General features: G+C 40.3%; 2 protein-coding genes across 2 annotated transcripts in view; one reads left to right on the forward strand and one right to left on the reverse strand.

Annotated features, from left to right (window-relative positions):
- Nucleotides 1-949: 949 nt before the first annotated feature.
- On the reverse strand, nucleotides 950-3,044 carry LOC143886310 (trans-cinnamate:CoA ligase, peroxisomal-like). The gene has a single exon (XM_077390252.1). It carries the CDS (start codon nucleotides 2,913-2,915, stop codon nucleotides 1,107-1,109), a length of 1,809 nt encoding a protein of 602 aa, XP_077246367.1. The 5' UTR covers nucleotides 2,916-3,044; the 3' UTR covers nucleotides 950-1,106.
- Nucleotides 3,045-15,437: 12,393 nt separating this feature from the next.
- LOC143886767 (uncharacterized) overlaps nucleotides 15,438-20,794 on the forward strand; it is a 30,997-nt gene continuing 25,640 nt past the window's right edge. The window contains exon 1 of the mRNA XM_077390881.1: nucleotides 15,438-15,849. Within this exon, the coding sequence (XP_077246996.1) occupies nucleotides 15,461-15,847 (387 nt within the window). The 5' untranslated portion in view covers nucleotides 15,438-15,460 and the 3' untranslated portion in view covers nucleotides 15,848-15,849. The remainder of the gene's footprint in view (nucleotides 15,850-20,794) is intronic.

Below are 20,794 nucleotides of genomic sequence, written 5' to 3' on the forward strand. Positions count from 1 at the left end.
ATCAAAACATTGGAGCGCTGAAATCATTTTCCTTTGTAAATGGGACACTAAGACCCTTAACTACATCATTTCCATAGCCATATTCAATCATTATTTACAAATAATTATAATTAAATTCAAAATCATTTGCATATAAGTAATTTATTTATGGATTATTTTTAGCTACTAACAAGAGGAATGACTGCTTATTCTTTGTATGGTGGATTTGGTGGCACCAAAAATTTTGATATTTCAGGTATAGATCCCATGCTATGTTCCAACAAAGGGAGGGGAATGCTTCTTCTTCCTTTGGGCAAATGACATTCACATTTCTCTTTCGAGGGATCCAATTTGAAGTGTAATAAGGCCCTATCTGGATTGCTGGAGTTTTCTGGAAAAGTTTTAGTAAGGACAAATATTTAAAAAAATTTCCGACATTGTTGACACAGACGGAAAAAAACATGAACCAACTCTATTTAATTTTTACTTAGAGGGAGCTCCAATTTTTGCCTCTAAATAATGGAAAGAACACAAATTCCTGCTGAAAAAAAAAATAAATTTGGAGCTTGGAGCTTAAATTTATGAAGATATCCCTCTAAATTAACCATAATCATAGTATCATATCATTTGCCTCTAAATCGTGGAAGAAAAAGTTTTCCCGAGAAAATTCTGTAAGAAAATGGAGGGGGCCATGGGTATTAGACCGTAAATATTGCAAACAATATTAGTTACACCTCCACTATCAAATGCGTGGGGCCATAACCTTTTTCAAAAGTACTCTCTAATTGATTTTTATCTGGTCACTTTGGGAAATTATTGGGTTTTGGATCTTGTATAGTAGGTATGTAGTTGATGTTTCGTGAGTTATTTTTTAAAATTTGCGATATAACGGGTTTGGTTTTGGGTCGAGTCAGTTTCGGAAATTCTGTTGTAAGCAAGCAATTAGTGTGAATTCTGGTGCTCTTTAAAATGTATATGATTCTGATTTCTTCAATTAAAACCCGTTTAATTGATAATAAAATAGGAGAAGAAGAACAAAGAGATGAACCAAACGAGATACAATTTTTTGTTGTAACATTGTATTTACACATTATGATAGAGATGAAAGAAACAGAGAGATATTAAAATCAAAGGCGAGATTTCGCGACGATCTGGGGTTCATGTGGCCGAACATTTCTGTTGCTGTTGTTGTTGCGGCTGTAGGTCCTTTGGAGCTTGGGAGAGACCTTTTGGGCCTTTTCTTGAGGGAGGGTGGCAGTAGCAGTTGGAAAAGTTTTGGCCAGTGCCCTGAGTTCGAATTTTTGAATTTTGCCTGTTGAAGTCTTTGGAAGGTCATCTACAAAGATCACCTTCTTTGGTACCATGAAATGTGGCAAATTGTCACGGCAGTAAGAAATTATGTCACCTTCTTTCACTATGGTAGTACCCATTTTGGACTCTTTGGTGGGGTTCTTTTTGAGGGTCACGAAAGCACACGGTGACTCGCCCCAGTGCTGATGTGGCATTGCCACCACGGCGGCCTCCAACACCATTGGATGACCGTAGAGTACGGTCTCCACCTCTACGCTACTTATGTTCTCGCCGCCGGATATGATCACGTCCTTCGATCGGTCCTTGATCTCCACGTACCCATCAGGGTGGATCACCCCCACATCACCCGTACGGAACCAACCCGCTTTAAAGGCGTCCGACGTGGCCATGGGGTCCTTGTAGTACCCCTTCATGACACTACTCCCACGTAGGACGATCTCCCCTACTGATCGCCCGTCTCGTGGGACACTTTCCATTGTATTTAAGTCTTTGACGTCGGCCCCGGCAAGTGTTAGCACGCTTATGCCCTGCCGAGCCTTGAGCCTGGCCCGCTCATTGTGAGGCAGTCGGTCCCACTTAGTTTGCCACTCGCAGACCAAGGCAGGGCCCGTCGCCTCCGTTAGGCCGTACGCATGTGTTATGTGGAACCCAAGCCGCTCCATCTTCTCAACGAGTGGGGCCGGTGGTGGGGCCCCGCCGGTGAGGATACGGACTGGGAAGGGGAGGGGGCGCCGCTCCGAAGGAGTGGCGTTGAGGAGGACATTGAACACGACGGGAGCGCAACACATGTGGGTAACACGGTGGTCAGCAATAGCGTTGTACATTTCTGAGGCGCTGGTGTTGCGGATGCACACGTTGGTGCCTCCGCGTGCAGCCACGCCCCAGGTGAAAGTCCACCCGTTGCAGTGGAACATAGGGAGTGACCAGAGATACACTGGCTCGCTCCCTACGTTCCACTGCAGGAGTAGACTGAGGGTGCTTAGGTAAGCACCCCGGTGGCTGTAGACCACTCCTTTAGGAGCTGATGTTGTCCCAGAAGTGTAATTAAGTGTGATTGGGTCCCACTCATCGTCAATCATTTGGGGCCTATACCTCGGATCCGCCTCTCTGATCAGCTGCTCATACTCGAGCCCACCCAACCGGATGCCCGTCGGGGCATCCACATCGTCAATCACGACAACCAACGGTAAGGATGCCGATGGATCATCTTGTGGGCTCTTACCCTTGATGAGACACTTGAGGGCATTTCGCGCTAGTGGCACGTATTGGTAGTCCACAAAGAACACTTTTGCTCCAGAGTGTTCAATTATGGTAGCCACATTGTTGGCATCAAGGCGGGTATTTATGGCGTTGAGCACTGCGCCGGCCATGGGCACGGCGAAATGCATCTCGTAGAGGGCGGGAATGTTGGGGGCGAGCACCGAAACAACATCTTTCTTCGTGACACTGAGTGATCGGAGAGCAAAGGCGAGGCGGCAGCACCGCTCGTACGTTTGTTTCCAAGTGAAACGGGTCTCACCGTAGACTACCGACGTGCGAGCCGAGTAGACAGTGGCTGCCCTCTCGACGAATGTCATTGGAGAGAGTGGGACGTAATTTGCCTCACACTTCTTTAGCTGATCCATTAATGGTTACTGGGTCTTGTTTGGAGGAAACAGAAGAAGAAAGAGAGAAAGATAGAGGTAGGAACCAGAGAGGACGAGAGAGAGAGAGAGAGTGAGAGAGAGAGAGAGAGAGAGAGAGAGAGAGAGAGAGGTGTGTGTTTGGAATGATAGAAATGGGTAGAAAGGGAGGGTATATATAGGGGAAAAACTGAGAGGAGGTGAGAGCCCTTTGATATGGAAGTTAAGTTAAGGTGGGGCCTGGGGAGAGTTCCGTAGGAAATTAGGTGGAAGGTGCAAGGATATTGCATAAGGCTTTGAACAAAGAATATTGACTCTAATATCTTGTATGGGATTCACACTTGTGGGGTCGTCCTTGACTGAAGGTAGACCCCACCACCTTCTTCCCGTAGTGTATGTTGAACAGACAAATCTCTTTTTCTACTTTGTTTTTAGTCCTTGGTCTTGGGCTCTTCCTCCTTTTTATCTTCTTTTTTTCAGTTTTCTTTTCTGAATCAAACAATTGAATCTGGTCTCCCTTGAAAGTAGGTTGGATGGTCTAACCAGACTCCAGCCGGCTAAAACCGTTCTAAGGGGCAAAGAAGATATGACTTTAGATGCATGTGATTCCTTCTTTCTTCCCAATGGGTGGAAGGTGTTTTACTTGAATTTGAAAGAGATAGTCGAATTCCTTTGTTGAAGTATAACAAGGAGTGAGAAATTGCACTTTACCTAATTTCTTTTACTTTAACCCAGGTCGGGAAAACTCAACCTGAACCCAACCCGCCCGGCCCTGACCTTTCTTCCGGGTTGAACCCGACTTGAGTTGCACCCCTACACAGCATGGAAATTTTCCAAAGCAATAAAAAGATATACCCGACGTAAATTTTTTAAATAGTTTTGGTAAATGATATCAGCACAACCTTGTTTTGATATTTTCACTAACCCATCTTGCCCAATAAGCTCTCACAAGCCAATTAAAAAGGAAAAGACATGCTAGGTCTCCGCAAATATTAAAACATGGTTGTGATGATATCATTGCCCATATTAGTTCCTTTATTTTAGGGGCCTCTCATGCTTCACCACACTCACGCTATCAAGTCTCTCCTTCGGCCCCCATCTCTCACAACGGGCCCCATAAAGATTCTATGGAATATTTTTTTCATGATTGCCAATATGCCTTAGGACATGTTTGGCAACCATGAAAAATTATTCCACGTTATATTCGTGGGCCCAACTAAAACAGACGGGAAGGGATTTGACGGGGCACAAGAGGAGACTACACGGAGAAGGTGAAACCGTGGGAAATCCCTTCAAATAGTGAAAAATAATACACTAATTTAAATTGTTTTTTTCCTGGTTTTCAAGGGCTTTAAATGCTCCATATATCCTCAAAAGTCTCTCGCTATTTGGCCACCTGTCACAATTGTTCCCACTAATTTTGCAAGGAATATTTTTTCCTGATTGCCAAAGATGTTCTTATCAGATTGGGTGTCGTAAGGACTTGGATATTGTAACAACGATTGAAAGCTAATCCTTTTATTTCAGTGACTAATGGTGTACTGCAAACCTTTCGTTTGCATCCTTGTCTGCTTGTGAATTTGGGCCTGCATTTTGGTACTTAATTTAAGGGGAGTGATAGATCGACTCCCCATGTGTCTTTCTCTCTCCTCTAGTTTAGAGAGAGAAAGAGGAGAGATAGACACATGGGGAGTCGATTTATCCATCTGCCCTAATTTAATTGTTTTAGAAGGCATTAAGATCACAAGGAAGAAGTGGTTTTCCCCTCTTCTTCTCCGTCGTCTAAATTCAATTCACGAGATGGATTGATTACACCTTGAATTAGGGGTGTAAACGAGCCGAGCCGAGCCGAGCTTGGCCCGGCTCTGCTCGGCTTGTTAAGCTCAAAAGCTCGGCTCGGGCTCGAACCAAGCTCGGGCTCGGCTCGGTCAGGCTCGCGAGCTTTATCGAGCTCGGATTATATTAAATTCACACCCCTCATCTTCCCTGGACAGCCCTATCTAGTGTGATTTGACTACTCTATTTACACTACGGGGGTGGTCCAAGTGACAAATGGGGTTCCAAAAAAGAAGTGACATATTTTGCCTCCCCCTTTCACTCCCTGGACAACCCTTTTAATATATATATTAATATATAATATATAATATTTAAATATATTAAATTTTTAACGAGCCTTAACGAGCCGAGCCGAGCCTGGCCTAATTCGGGCTCGGCTTGTTAAGCTTAACGAGCCTAGCCAGCCGGCTCGGCTTGTTAAGCTTAACGAGCCTAGCCAGCCGGCTCGGCTCGTTAAGGATTCGAGCCGAGCTCGAACGAACTTCCGAGCATAAGCCAAAATTGACACCCTTACCTTGAATTGAGTGTTGGAGAATTATTGTACTCTTTGGCACGCACTCTAATTTTGTGTGGCAACAGTCATAGAAGCAATTGTACCATGAGCCTCGATGTACTTACACGTGTATGGTGGTTATAGGAACTATTGAGATTTATTGGGGAGCATAATTATCACATTATGGTACTGATCCAATATATCTTGTCATTGCCTGCAACAGACGACGGTGCAAATATGGAGGGGAAAACCCTTGAAATGCCCTTGCTTGATCAAACGGCTGAGATTGTCTATTCAGCACGAGACCCCCCTGAAGCTTTAGCGGTTTGGATGTGTAGATGTTATAATCCAAGATTGTAAAACCCTGGATTTTACAAGCTGTAACCTAGATTTTTTTTATCCAAAATCTCGATTTTACAAGATTGAGGCCCTATTTATCTGAGATTATGACAACCGATGGTGAGCCCCCAACCTGATTATGGTACTCAAAAAATCGGGTTGAGGGCTCACCATGGGTTGTCATAATCTCAGACGAACAGGGCCATGAACAGGGCCTCAGCGGCAACATACACATTTAAAATTCAGTTTTTAAGATTTCAAATCCAAGTTTTAGCTTGAAAAAGCTAGATTTAGCTCCTAATATGTAGATGTAATAATCCAAGATTGTAAAACCCTGGATTTTACAAGCTACAACGTAGATTTCAATGGTACTATTTCACAACCCACACTCCTTTCGTGGTAGGTGGGGCCCATGAATAAGCCAAAAAATCTACCGCAACTATTTCTCTTTGTTTATTAGTGCGTTCGAATTTTTTATATGCCCTCATAGTACAATGATGAAAGGCAGAGGAACATCTTGTGGGCCCACCAGTAAGTCTAAAAAAAGTGGGCCCAGGTTAGTCCACTCACTTCGTCCAAGTCCAACGAGAAACGAACCCAAATTCAATTTTTCAAAAACGTGCCTCGTAGGCTATTTCCGAGCAGCCCTTCCAGTCAAGCACTTGACTTCCGCCCCAAGACTCGTGTAGGACTACGATGATAAATTCGCACCTCCTGTAGGATAATTCGCACCCCTTATAAATGGGTTCATCTCCCAAAAGTTAATAACTGAAACACGTGTAAACGACAGTATTGGCCTGTTTGGCAACCGTGAAATTTTTTTTCATGAAATATTTGTTAGGTGGCCTAATCGCACATGAGATGAGAGTGAGACAGGGAATTGAGTGGACGCGAGTAGATCGCATAAAAAAAATCACTAAAAAAGTAGTGAAAAGAAAATACCAGTTTAGAGTTGGTTTTATGATTGTGGTTTTTAGAGATTTTTTGTGCTCCAGCTTCACAAAACATTCTAACAAAACAAGATTTCGTTTGGAAAATAAAGACGAAACCCTATGTTGTATTGTTGTGACACACGCCTAATAAGACAAGTGACATCGAATCCCCACCAAATGCAAAAAAAAAAAAACCATGGAAATGGACAAATCTTTGGTCAATTTATCTTTATTTTTCAAGTGAAATCCTTTTTTGGAATTGTTTTTTCTTCATGGTGGCCAAACATGGCCATAAGTGAAACATCATTTGTTTCCATTCTCCCATTACTTACACATGCACCATGCCCACTCGTTAAGGAATAGGACTGTACATCTATTGGGGCCATAGTGGCCGGTCAATAGTCTTTGATGGTCGACCATGCAAAATCAATTGACCAACTTAAAATGGAGATCACACAAGGAACAACGATTAAATCAACTAATCAACTCACGGGGACTTGAAAACACGTAGCATGATTTTGGAGAGAAACACCACTATAATGCGTAAAGGAGCTTAAACATTTCAAAGAGTCCAGGCTCTTCCTTCAAAAATTTCAAGGAGTCTCTTTTCACTAGTGATGTTCCATAAATGTACCTTTTTTCAATCCTATATTTTTCCAAACTCATAACATTACATTATATAGATGGCCAAAACCTAGAAAATGAAATAATAAAAAGCAAGAAACTACCTAATTAAGAACTTTCTAACATCGTTAACTCATTAGTTAATAATAGTGAACATCTAATAGAAGCTATCGAATTAGTTATATTGTACCAACTAATGGAAACTTTCTAATTAATGATTAGAGTGCACAATGCATGTAATCATTTGCAATTCATTAGCATGCGCTCGTGCATCAACCGATATCTCTGGCTACATATCTACAATAGTTTTAAAGTGTTGATATAGTTGATGAATATAGGGCTATTGGGGTTGTACACCACAGGGATTTAAATCCTCAAATAAGTTGTTCTTGAGATTGACTGTCTAGCTTGAAAAACGTTTATCTTCAAATTACCCTGTTCGTCATTCACCAATTAGCTTAGAATAGAAGCGTAATATATAGTTGCTTGGCAACACTCGGCAATCACGGTAAGTTTTCTAATGTAATTTACAGTTGCTTGGTAATTAACGGTCGTGAATCATGATAAGTTTCCTAATACTCCCTCTCAAGGTGGAGAGTGAATATCATGAACACCCGACTTGCCAAATGAGATGATGAAATTCAGCTTTGCCAAGAGGATTGGTGAAAAGATCCACAACTTGTTCAGTAGTTGGAATGACCAGCTAGGCTCGATTGAATCTTCTCACGAACAAAATGACAAAATCAAGTTTCATGTGCTTTGTGCGTTTGCGGAAGACGGGGTTGGCTAAGATGTGTATTGCTGCTTGATTGTTATAAAATAGGATTGTTGGATTAGCCATTGTTATAAAACTCTGACTTGCTTATGTGGAGAAAAGGACTTGTTTGAAAGGGGACTTATTTCACATCAGGAATACTATCCTTGAATTTCCGTCTCCCGGCAGCAACTAGGAAAATTGGCAGTCTAAGATGTTATTTTCTTGTAAACAAAACTTCCACCAAATTCAATAGATGATATGACTAGAAAAAGCCAGATTCTTTTTATTGCTACCCCTCTTCCAACGTTGTACCTCAATTAAGAAATATTGAAATCCAAAATCTTACACACATGGTGTTCTCGTAAAGTCCAAAGTACAGTATGACCCACTTCATAGAATGACCCAAGCCGTTCTTTTATTGGGCCACAACGTAAATTTGGTTTTGTCCCAAAAATCATATTCATAGGATGATCATACCTCCAATCTACAGTAAATGGTGGAAGCCTCATTAGATCGGAGGGTGAGGATCATCCTATGGAACTGATTTCGGGGCACTATATGTCATGGCCCAACAAATGAACAGTTTGGATCATCCTCTGAAGTGGGCCATACTGTACTTTTTTAAAAAAATACTGGACTTTACATCCACACAACATATAAAACTCTTGAAATATTGCTCGAAAGGTGATATTTGGATATTTTACAAGTGAGCCCCAATGTTACTTTTGCCTGCTCATATTTTTACTCCTGTATTTATTTTGTTTCAAAGGGTGTCCTTATCAACTATAGGCTTTGTGTGCAAACAGTTGTTGGCTTATATTTTTCGCCTAAACATTTCACCAATCAATAGTAAATAACTTTATGGCCATGCATGTGTGAAGTAGGAGGCAACGTGAACCCCGCTTTTAGTTTTGCCCCCCTCTTTTTACTTCAAAGCATCCTTTTTTTCGCTTGATGTCACCCAACGAAAAGAGTAGTAGTAGAGAGAGAAGCGAGGTTGTATCTAACAAAATGTGGGTGTATGAATACAATCCCCCTAATAATTTAGGAAAAGATAATCCATGATTCCATGAAGCACATTTTCGTTGAAGATCATGACAACCGATTGTCAGTTCAAGACGAATGACCGGGGCTCAATATTAAAGGTAATTTTGAGTCCAATAATTGGTTTTTAGACTCACAATCAGTTGTCATAATCTTAATTGTGGCTGTGAATATAGGTCGGTGCTTCTTTATTTTATACGGCCTATTTAATGGCCACAAATTGGCAGGTTAGAGCCGTACGATGAGAGTGAATTTTGATACGCGACCCATCCATAACAAGGCCTAAAATATAAACGGTCTAGATCATTCAAAAGTGAGAGACACTTGTTTGCCATGATGGTATTCAAAATGTTGGCCTTGTGGGCAATCAACGTTTTAATTTTTACCTAGACATGTGTGAAATAGAGGCAATGGCTGAGAAACAAGTGTGTTACACGTGTGGCATGTGAAACACTAAGACCCCACACTTCCAATGCCGAGCTCAATTGTGATTGTGTGGCACGAGATGGTGTTTTTTCCTGTCTCTCACACGTTTCACATGGCAACCTTGAAAAAAATTTCCATGTATTATTCGTGGGTCAAACCGTGTGAGAGGAAGGGAGAAGGGAGGAGATGGAAAGAATTGAGTGGATGAGAATCGAGTTGGCATCATAATCGAAAAAAACTAATGAAAAGAATTTAGAATTGATTTCTGTTTTCAGATTTTTGGAGCTTTCCATGCTCTCCTCGCTCCCATCCTCTCATGTCACTCCATCTCCTTCCTCTCTCTCTTTCACAACTGGACCCACATGGCCAAAATTAAAAATGCTGCATTTGACGTGATGAAAATGATGATAAACAAATAAAAATAAAAATAATATGTTATCATAGATGTCATTTATTTTTGTGTGACTAACTGCAAGGTAGCCCATTGGTGTCTTGTCATTTGCTAATCGATAGCGAACCCATGAGGAGAGTCATGGTCCATATTCTTGTAATTATATTTGCAAAACCATACGCGGCTCAATATTTCACTCAGCAACTACTATCAGGAAAGAAGCTTGGGCTGCGCCCTAATCACCTTTGCGGTCTCTACGAGAAGATAAGCTAGACTGGAGAGAGGGTAAGTTTAGGGAGATGAATTTTTAGGCCCCTACGCCCGGGTTAATGCGCCCCCCCTTTTAACGTGAATTGCAGGCATACTTTTAAAGTTTTTTGACGTCAAATCACGTAAAAATGGGGGCGCATTATCCCGGGGGAGGGGGCGAAAAAGTAATCGCCCTAAGTTTAATAGAGAGAATAAGAGTAGAGAGAGCTAGTTAGTATTAAGTGAAGTTTTTTTTTTTTTGAAAAATGGATTTTTAGAGGTGAAGTTAGAAAATATAATATGGCTTCACCTGATGAAAGCATGTAATGATAATAAATGAATGCCTAGGCAATTTCACAAAAAGCCATTTCGTGGCTCACTTTTTCAAGAGACAACATCCACTCAAGATCCTCACATACTCATATCAGACTGCGCTTAACGTCAATGGAGAGCACTGCTATCTAATTCAAAAACTTTCTTTCTTTTCAAGTCCAAATATTTTACATCAAGATTCCAAATGTATACATTGGTTTCTTCATTACGAGCCCACACATCAATTCACAATAAAGTACAATACCTTACAAATATTCTCCAAAAGTAAGCCAAAACTTTTTCCTTCTCTAAGCTTGTCCTTTCTAATCTTCATTCAATCTACAAGAACATAACATATAGTCAGCTGAATAGTGATGGCGCCGGAATCCGGGTCTGCGATCGCGCGGTGGGTAGAGGGCCTCCGCTGGGGTCTGCAATCCCAAACAGAGGGGTCAGGGAGGTCCGGGGTGGGTCCCGGACGATCACTTCGACACCCAAGTTAGATTCTGGACCAACAATATAATGAGCAACAAGAAATGACTGAGGTATAATCAGGTTTACTGAGACTAATATGCGGGTTCTTTCTCTGATATCTGGGTGGGCGGGTCGGAGGCGGCGGGTAAGAAATAAAGGAGGAGGGGGAGGGAATAAGGCATCCAGCACCTCTTTCCCCTATCTTACTTAGGGTCAGAAAATCTTAGTAACAAACCCATAACTTTGAAGGTTACATTTGCTCTATTTATCTCTCAATTCTCACTGCTTGATATCTAATTCTCCGAATTTCTATTGTTATTGATTTTTGTTACGTTCTTTGATGGTTTTTGGAGAAAAAATTGTGTGGGCCCTCTAATGGCCATTATTGTCCTTAATCATCACGAAGTTACATTTTAATTCTAACGCTATGATTTGTAGAGGGACTGCACATTCTAGAACCATCTATAGATCTCAGGGTTAGGAACACCCTATGGAGATGATTTATGGGGTACAACCTATTTACGCTGTGTCCCAACAACTGAACGGTTTTGATCATCCTAAGAAGTTTGTCCATAGTACTTTTTAAAAAATAGTGGACTTCAAACGCACACCACATATAAAATCTTATGATCTTCCCTTGCGGCTCCAATTTCCTTGGCGTGTTGAATTCAGTCGTTCATCTCATGAAAAGCAAAAATATATCGGTTTTGAAGTAAAATATTGGTTATCTACATAATTGTTTGAACAAAGATTGAAGGACTAGGAAAATTCGACACGGGTGCTCATCAAAACACATTATGATTCAAAGTTATTATAATATATCGTTGCGAAATTATAATTTTTTTGACAAGTAACAATCATTAAGAGAAAAAAATTCGGTTGTTATGTCCTATCACTAACTTTACAAGTCTTTCTAAGTGGGTGCATATTCAAAGTAATGTAATAGTTTAAAAAGTCTACTGTTGTATATTATATTAATTGATCTAGTGATTATATTCATTATAAAACTAGTTGTTTAGGGCGTCTTTGGATACTAATACAATAGATTTTTTTTTTTTTTTTGGGGAAAAATACACGTAGACCCCCCTGCGGTTTCTGACACATTCAACTTAACCCCTAATGTTTAAAAAGTTACAAGTAGACCCTCCGTGGTTTCAATTTGTGTAAGATGGTAATCTCCAAACTAACCAACCAACTAATGTACACATGAATAAAGAAAGTTGGATTCGCTTTAACATGTTTTTTTATTGATATAAAGCCTTGAGTTTGTTGTACTTGAAACATTACCGAACCATTTTTTAAGTTGATACTTGTTTCAAGACCCCTTCAAATCAAAGAGATACATTTTGGCATAAATAGGATAGTCGGGAAGGCCCGATTTGATTTTGAGAATTGATTTTGAGTCCAAAACCATTTTTTAAGTTGATACTTATTAAGGTACTGTTTGTTTCAGATTTTGAGAATTGATTTTGAGTCCAAAACTGATTCTTGGCAAAATCTGTTTAGCTTGTTGTGTAGAATCGATTTTGGACTCACATTGATTCAATATGTATATATATGGATATATAGAAATGTAGATATAGTATAAGAAAATGATATTATCACAACTGTCTTTTGATAATATGAGCGAACTCATCTTGTCTCTACGTGCTTTGACCAAATCTCAAAAGAAAGTTGTGTTGATATCGTTTCGAGGACTTTAGAACTACTGATTTTTTGTGGCCCTTGGTAAAAAAAAAAAGGAGCTGAGAACTCAAGGCTCATTGTATGTCCTGACGAGCTATGTCTTAGCTGGATTAGCAAATCAACGGCTCTAATCACCATACACATGTGCCACATGCAGGGGGATATGTAATGTAAGCTTTTCTCTTTCAATGCAATACTTGTCATAACTCATTTACGAGCAAGAGATTTCTTTGAGTGCAGTTAGGTCATTTAAGATTGGGGCAATGATATTTCCCCCCTCTGACGGATAAAATAGCCCCCCAACCCCCAACTTTAACGTCATACGTTAAGTGTTGAAGGAAAGGAAAAACGTTAAAGGGGGTGAATTTATCCTCAAGCAGTGAACGAGCATCTATTAAAACTGTTCGGCCTAAAATCGGTAACAGATATGGCAGTGACGTCAGAGCTGAGCTGGAGGACCCGAGGAGCCGAAGTGAAGGAGCTGAGTTCTGAGGAACCGGAGTGGAGAGGCTGAGGAGCTGAGTCCTGCACAAGGAGTAAACGAGGTCAGAAGACTAACCCGGAGTGTTGCTCCGGACAGGCCCTTCGACACTCAAGTCAGTATGAGCAGGAGTGCAGAGCTACTTTTAAGAGTGGTTGAGAAGAAGTTATTACCCTTAGTTTGAGCTTTGAAAGCCCTTTTATAGAGGGAAACCTGGGGTGGTTGGATTACCTAACCCAGGACAGGTGTCGGCTTGTCATAGGTTCGAGTTTACCTACTCCGAGGTAATTACCATAATACCCCTGTACAACAATTAGGCTTGTGGTGGGCCATCCTGGGGCCAAGTGTCAACAGCCGATTGGCTGGTGTTTTTATACCCTATCAAAAACATTGCAGCGCTGATATCATTTCCCTTTTAGATCTCATTTCTTTCTTAATTAAGGTCCTCTCTTGAATGCCACTGAAATTGATCCTTATTTGTAAATAAGATTATTTTAGTTTTAAATTAATCATGTAGTAAACACATGGGGCCTCTTTGGAACCCATCGGTATTATACCATTTTTAGATTAGCAGAACCATTGTTTTGCAAATAATCGTACCTTTAACTTCAAATCTGTTTACACAAAGGAAAGATAAAGTGAAGGGAACCTTTGCAAAAGCCCAGGCGCAATGGTACCCGATTGGATCCACATATTTCACAGCAAGAAAAATAATTGTAGTGAAATGCAGATTGACTGCCGTGGATCCAATGGGGCGCCCTTGCTGCTAGGTTTTTAAGGGCGACCTTTACTTCATCTTTCCTTATTTGCATTTAGAGTTAGACAAATGCTTACAAGAAAGTTACTTTTGAGCTTCTTGCTAAAAGATAATTTATTTATTTTGATAGGTAAGCGAGGATTGAAACTTCTGCCTCTTGACCATTGAGCTAGAGGCTCAATCCCAAATGGAAAAAAGAAGAAGAAGATAAGTATTTGGTCATATGTCACCCTTACTTGATCAGATCCGCTAATCCATACAACAACCATAGGCCAGGTCGACTGCCGTTGAGAACCCCTTGATCTGATGATCATAAGCCCATGGGCCATCAAGTCAAAGCCCGTGGGCCATCAAGCTCTTGGGCCTTGGGACATCAAGCCTCGATCAAGCTTTGTTTAAGGTTTCTCCACAAAAGTTAGATAATTGATTTTTGTAGCCTTTTACCTGAATATGTTGTTGGAGCGTGAGATGCCATCTCACCCTCTTTACCGTTATGCCATCTGTTGCCTTTGCTGGAGGATCTGATTGATCAAGATCAGATTTGATTGGGATGTGATTGAGCATGATTATTGTATCCATTTTCTATATAAGAGTGATGTATGTGTATGGGTTTTATATGAAAGAAAAAACCAGAGATCTCTTCGTGGAGTAGGCATCTTGCCGAACCACGTAAATATCGTCTTCTTGTGTTGTTTCATGGTATCAAAGCCAAAGGTCTTGAGCTCAAACCTCCCCGTTAGTTAAAATCCACATGCAATGGTCGGCCCAAAGTGGGACCACATGTGCCACCTGTTTGTCAAGTGGGCCACACTTGCGCGAAGCTTTAAAGTATAAAAGATAAATAACGCCTTTCTCCAACAGCTTAAGCTTTTGGAGAAGTTGGTAAGTTAACATATGTGATGTCTGTTCAGGATGAGACCAAGGAAACCATGTGAATGGCCTCATGCTGCTCTACAAAATCAACGGGACTGATTTTCCCTTAAGCCTCTTGTGTGACCCAAAAATTGCCTTTTATCATTGATTGTAAAAGTGACTTTATGCGTAGTGGTTCCGTAGTATTATATGCAAAGATGCCCATAATTAATTTTGATTTTTAACTCTCGCGGCTCTATGACATGCAGCAAGGCCCATTGGGCGTAAAGACACAAGGCTAGGGCTCAGCCCATTTTATCGGATGGGCCAAAATTTAGGCCCAATATAGACCCATAGAGCTATATTTTTGCACCTTGCCCTTCACTCTTGGAATAATTGGTTGTTTCACATGGTAAAGGTCCTTGGTTCAAAACTGACCCATCCAAAAGCAGCCCAATCACACATCGTTTGGACATTAAGATAGTTGATTTGGCGGGCCCACATGAGTTTTGACAATTGATATCGGTCCCACAGGACAATCCACCATCTGAACCATTCAAAAGCAGCCCACATCGTGATGGCCTATTCTAAGAGCGACCGATATGGTGAATACGCACCTAGTCTAGTATTTTCAGAGACTACAGTGAAGCCCACCTCACAGGATGATCTAAGCCGTTGATTTGTTGTGTCACAACATAAATGCATTTCCCCCCTATAGATCATCTCCATAGAATTATCCTAACCCTACAAACTTACCAAAAGGTTAGGATCATCCAATGGAGATGAACGGTTCAGATCATCCTTTTAAGTGGGACCCATTACACCTTCTAAACATTATATATTTATATAGCACTTTACAAAGGACACTCTCTCACTCAACGTTTATTTTTGCGATATGTCGACGAATCCCTACGAACTTGCAAAGGGAAAGAGACTCAGTTTCAAAGGCGGAACCCTAGCAACTCTAAAATCCATAGACAAAAAGAAGAAGAAGAGCAAAAAGAGTAAAAAAATCTCCGACGAAAACGTTTCGGAAGAGATCGCCGGAGTTTCGGAAGAAAACGCCGGAGTTTCGGAAGAAAACGCCGGAGAAGAGAATGAAACGGTCGGTGGTGGGGGTGATGATATCTACACGATCGATGCTGCCAAACGTATGAAGTACGATCAGTTATTTCCTGTTGAGGCTAAGAAGTTTGGGTATGATCCGAAAGCGAAATCGAAATCGGTTGAGGATGCCCTAGATGATCGTGTTAAGAAGAAGGCTGATCGGTATTGTAAATGAAGGTGAAAATTTATTACCCTTTTTTATGAATTTGGTTTTAGGGTTTTTGATTGAATGCCATGAATTGTGATGCCTTTTTTGTGGATTTTCGTTGTCTGGTGTATGATTAGGGTTAGGGTTTCGTTTTCTTCTTTTTCTTTTTTTTTTCGATTTGGGTTAGGGTTTCGTTTTCTTCTATTTTTTTTTTCGATTAGGGTTAGGGTTTCGTTTTCTTCTTATTTTTTCGATTAGGGTTAGGGTTTCGTTTTTTTTTTTTTTTTTTTTCGAGTAGGGTTAGGGTTTCGTTTTTTTTTTTTTTTCTGTTTTCTTTTTTGATGCTTGGTTATTGATCTACTGCTTCTGTATTTTTATACGTTATTGGTGGAATTTCATTGTCTGAATCTGTATATGCTGTCATCTGGTCTACAATTAGGGTTAGGGTTTCGTTTTTTTTTTTTTTTTTAAGATTAGGTTTAGGGTTTCATTTTCATCTTTTTTTTTTCGATTAAGGTTAGGGTTTCGTTTTCTTCTTCTTTTTTTTTTCTGTTTTCTTTTTTGATGCTTGGTTATTGATCTACTGCTTCTGTATTTTTATACGTTATTGGTGGAATTTCATTGTCTGAATCTGTTTATGCTATCATCTGGTCTACAATTAGGGTTAGGGTTTCTTTTTCTTCTTTTCTTTTTCTCGGTTTTCTTTTATTTGTTTTTTTTTCTTTTCTGATGTTTGGCTATTGAGCTCCTGCTTCAGTACTTTTACATATGTGGATCTTGATTTTTTGATTGATTCAGAACAGACTGCCATTGGATTTTTAGGTTTTCCTAAGTGTACAGGATTCGATTACAGAGTGGTTGCTTTCGAATATGGTGCACTTCGATATACACCCAAGTTGCAATTTGAGTGTTTTTTTTTTTTTTTGGGGTTTCAGATTGCGATTTAGAAAGCGCAAAATTGCGCTCAAATTGCAATTTGGGAGTACATACCAATGCACCCTTTAGGTAGCTATTCTACTTACATTAGTTTGAAATTGGAATGTGTAGCGAATGGTTGTGTCGTCTGAATGTGTTGAAGACGAGATTATTAGTATTTCCCAACGGTTGGTTGAACCTGAGAAGGGATAAAATTTTTCTTTAGTGCACAATCATCTCAACTTAACTCAATTAAGCCTTCGTCCCAAACTAGTTGGGATTGGCAGCAGCGCGTTGCTAAGAGGGTGGCACCCCAACGAGTTTTCTATAGGATTCATTTCATAGAAAAGTGGCAAAGTTTACAGCCGGTTGCCAACTTGACGCCTACGCTCCTCCTTTATCCTGGCTTGGGACAGGCTATGAAAAACACAAGCGGAGCTTTAGTGCACACTCATGTGCCAAAAATAAATAAAAATGCTTTCCACTGTGGAGTTAAAAAAAAAAAAAAACTGGGTCCCCCGTGGGTAGTCCACGACCTCCCCCTATACCCCGTGTGTAGTACCCGACCTCCCCCCATACCCCGTGGACAATCCACAACTTGTTCTCCCATGTAGACATTCCATGCTCTCCCCCGTGGAGTGTCTATTGCTTACCCTTCCATGTGGGCTGTCCATGATACCCTGTGGGCAGTCTATGACACCCCTTGGAGAGTCCGTGGCTTGCCCTCCCGTGTGGGCAGTCAACGACTGATCCCGTGGAGTATCCACAACTTACCCTCCCACGTGGGCTTCGAGGACACCCCGTGGAGAGTCCACGGCCAACCTTGTGGGCTGTCCACGCTCACCCTCTTGAAGTGTCCACGACTTTGCCTTCCCGAGTGGGCATTCTACGACGCCCCATGTTGAGTCCGTGGCTTGCCCTCCTGTGTGGGCAGTCCACGGCCGGACATCTATGATCCATAATCAATGGATCCATGGATTGCTGGCGGATGATTTAAAACCATTAGATTCCATCGTGAAAAGAGTAGTCTTAGGAGAACCACAATGAGTATGAGGAATTTATTTGAAATCATCAAGCAAATTGAAGTTGTTGATTTGGCATTGGAAGGTGCTGAATTTACATGATCCGATAAATAGTCAACCCGTATCTTATGCAGGCTCGATTGATTGTGTTCTGATCTCCAAATAGTTGTAGGCTAGTTTTTATCTCATTATTTGAAGAGCTTTGTCCTCCTCAATTCGTACCATTCTCCAATCTTATTAGACATGAAAGCATAGTTTTAAAACTTCCCCGCGTCATTGTGGACTCCCCAGAGTCGAATCCCTTTTTCTCGTGGCCGCTTTCTGCGTTGCCACCAAATTCAGTGTTTTGCCCTATAGAGTCAGTAAAAACTCCTTTGACTCTCCCAAGTTAGGATCGCGCCTACCGAGTACTCAACCACATCAACTGAGTACTCGACCACATTTTGCTGAGTCGACTAGGATTTTCTTAGGCCGTGTGATGACCTGCATCCACGTTTTGAAACACTGCATGAAAGATTGGGAGTTAGATCCATGACCTTTAAATTTTGATTTGGCACTATGCGAGATTCCTGGTTTTGATGAGCAAATGATGTAATAGTGGAAGAAAATTAAGGTGAAGGGTTGTAAAGGCTTCATTTTATGCAGATTAAAAGCTTTGAAGATCAAGATCAAGGAATGGAAGAAAAGTTGTTAAGAAAAAAATAAGTACAAAGGAGTTTTGCAAAAGATCGAATTTTTTTGATAGAAAGGACGAGGAAACTCGCTTGTTGGAGGAAGTAAAGGAAAGAAGATCCTTAAAAGTTGAATACGACAAGATTCTTAGAAGAGAGGAAATAAGTTGTTGTCAGAAGTTTGAGGCTATCTAGCTTAAAGAAGGGGATAAGAACTGAAGGTTCTTCCATTGGATGGCGAATGTAAGAGGTTAATGTTATTAATTGGCTAGTACATGGGGTGGACTTGATTGAAGATAAATACCCTCCTCAAGAACTTAATTTTTCAATACTTTTCAATTTTATCTTCGAAGGAATATGATTGGAGACCTAAACTTGGCTAGCTAGAATTTAAGCACCTCATGCATGATCAAAGCTGCTGGTTGGAAATGGACTTTGGGATCTTCAATCTTTAGCATGCAAAAAGATAATACCCCTGGATTGAACGGATTCCCTAAGTCGTTTTATTAGAAATATTTTTAGTTGATTCTAGAGGATGTTATGGCCTTCATGTTAGAATTTCACAACTGTTGAAAGTTGGTCAAGGAAACGAATAGCATTCTCATTACTCTCATTCCGAAAAAATGCAACGAAATTCTATTATAAGAATTAGGATTATCAGTTTAGTGTACAACACGTATAAAATATTAAAATCTTAGGCCGTGTAACGACCTGCATCCTCGTTTTGAAACGCTGCATGAAAGATTGGGAGTTAGATCCGTAACCTTTAAATTTTGATTTGGAAGTATGAGAGATTCCTGGTTTTGATGAGCAAATGAAGTAATAGTGGAAGAAAATTAAGGTGAAGGGTTGTAAAGACTTCATTTTATGCCGATTAAAAGCTTTGAAGATCAAGATCAAGGACTGGAAGAAAACTTTTTAAGAGAAAAATAAGTACAGAGGAGGAGTTTTGCAAAAGATCTAATTTTTTGATAGAAAGGACGAGGAAACTCGCTTGTTGGAGGAGGTAAAGGAAAGAAAATCCTTAAAAGTTGAATACGACAAGATTCTTAGAAGAGAGGAAATAAGTTGGTGTCAGAAGTTTGAGGCTATCTAGCTTCAAGAAGGGGATAAGAACTGAAGGTTCTTCTATTGGATGGCGGATGTAAGAAAGGTTAATGTTATTAATTGGCTAGTACATGGGGTTTACTTGATTGAAGATAAATACCCTCCTCAAGAAGTTAATTTTTCAATACTTTTCAATTTTATCTTCTAAGGAATATGATTGGAGACCTAAACTTGGCTAGCTAGAATTTAAGCACCTCATGCATGATCAAAGCTGCTAGTTGGAAATGGACTTTGGGATCTTCAATCTTTAGCATGCAAATAGATAATACCCCTGGATTGGACGGATTACCTAAGTCGTTTTATTAGAAATATTTTGAGTTGATTCTAGAGGATGTAATGGCCTTCATATTAGAATTTCACAACTGTGGTAAGTTGGTCAAGGAAACGAATGCCATGCTCATTACTGTCATTCTGAAAAAATGCAATGAAATTCTATTATAAGCCTTAGGATTATCAGTTTCGTGTATAACACGTATAAAATTATAAAATCTTACGCCGTGTGATGACCTGCATCCTCGTTTTGAAACATTGCATGAAAGATTGGGAGTTAGATCCATGACCTTTAAATTTTGATTTGGCACTATATGAAATTCCTGGTTTTGATGAGCAAATGAAGTAATAGTGGAAGAAAATTAAGGTGAAGGGTTGTAAAGGCTTCATTTTATGCAGATTAAAAGCTTTGAAGATCAAGATCAAGGACTGGAAGAAAACCTTTTAAGAGAAAAATAAGTACAGAGGAGAAGTTTTGCAAAAGATCGAATTTTTTGATAGAAAGGAAGAGGAAACTCTCTTGTTGGAGGAAGTAAAGGAAAGAAGATCCTTAAAAGTTAAATACGACAAGATTCTTAGAAGAGAGGAAATAAGTTGGTGTCAGAAGTTTGAGGCTATCTAGCTTAAAGAAGGGGATAAGAACTGAGGGTTCTTCCATTGGATGGCGAATGTAAGAAAGGTTAATGTTATTAATTGGCTAGTACATGGGGTGGACTTGATTGAAGATAAATACCTTCCTCAAGAACTTAATTTTTCATTACTGCTGGTTTGGAGACCTAAACTTGGCTAACTAGAATTTAAGCACCTCATGCATGATCAAAACTGCTGGTTTGAAAAGGACTTTGGGATCTTCAATCTTTAGCATGCAAAAAGATAACGCCCCTGGACTTGGACGGATTCCCTAAGTCATTTTATTAGAAATATTTTGAGTTGATTCTAGAGGATGTAATGGCCTTCATATTAGAATCTCACAACTGTGGTAAGTTGGT

The sequence above is a fragment of the Tasmannia lanceolata genome, unplaced genomic scaffold (assembly GCF_043159265.1).
Source record: "Tasmannia lanceolata isolate RefF3 unplaced genomic scaffold, GAP_Taslan_0.1 ptg000011l, whole genome shotgun sequence".
Lineage (NCBI taxonomy): Eukaryota > Viridiplantae > Streptophyta > Magnoliopsida > Canellales > Winteraceae > Tasmannia > Tasmannia lanceolata.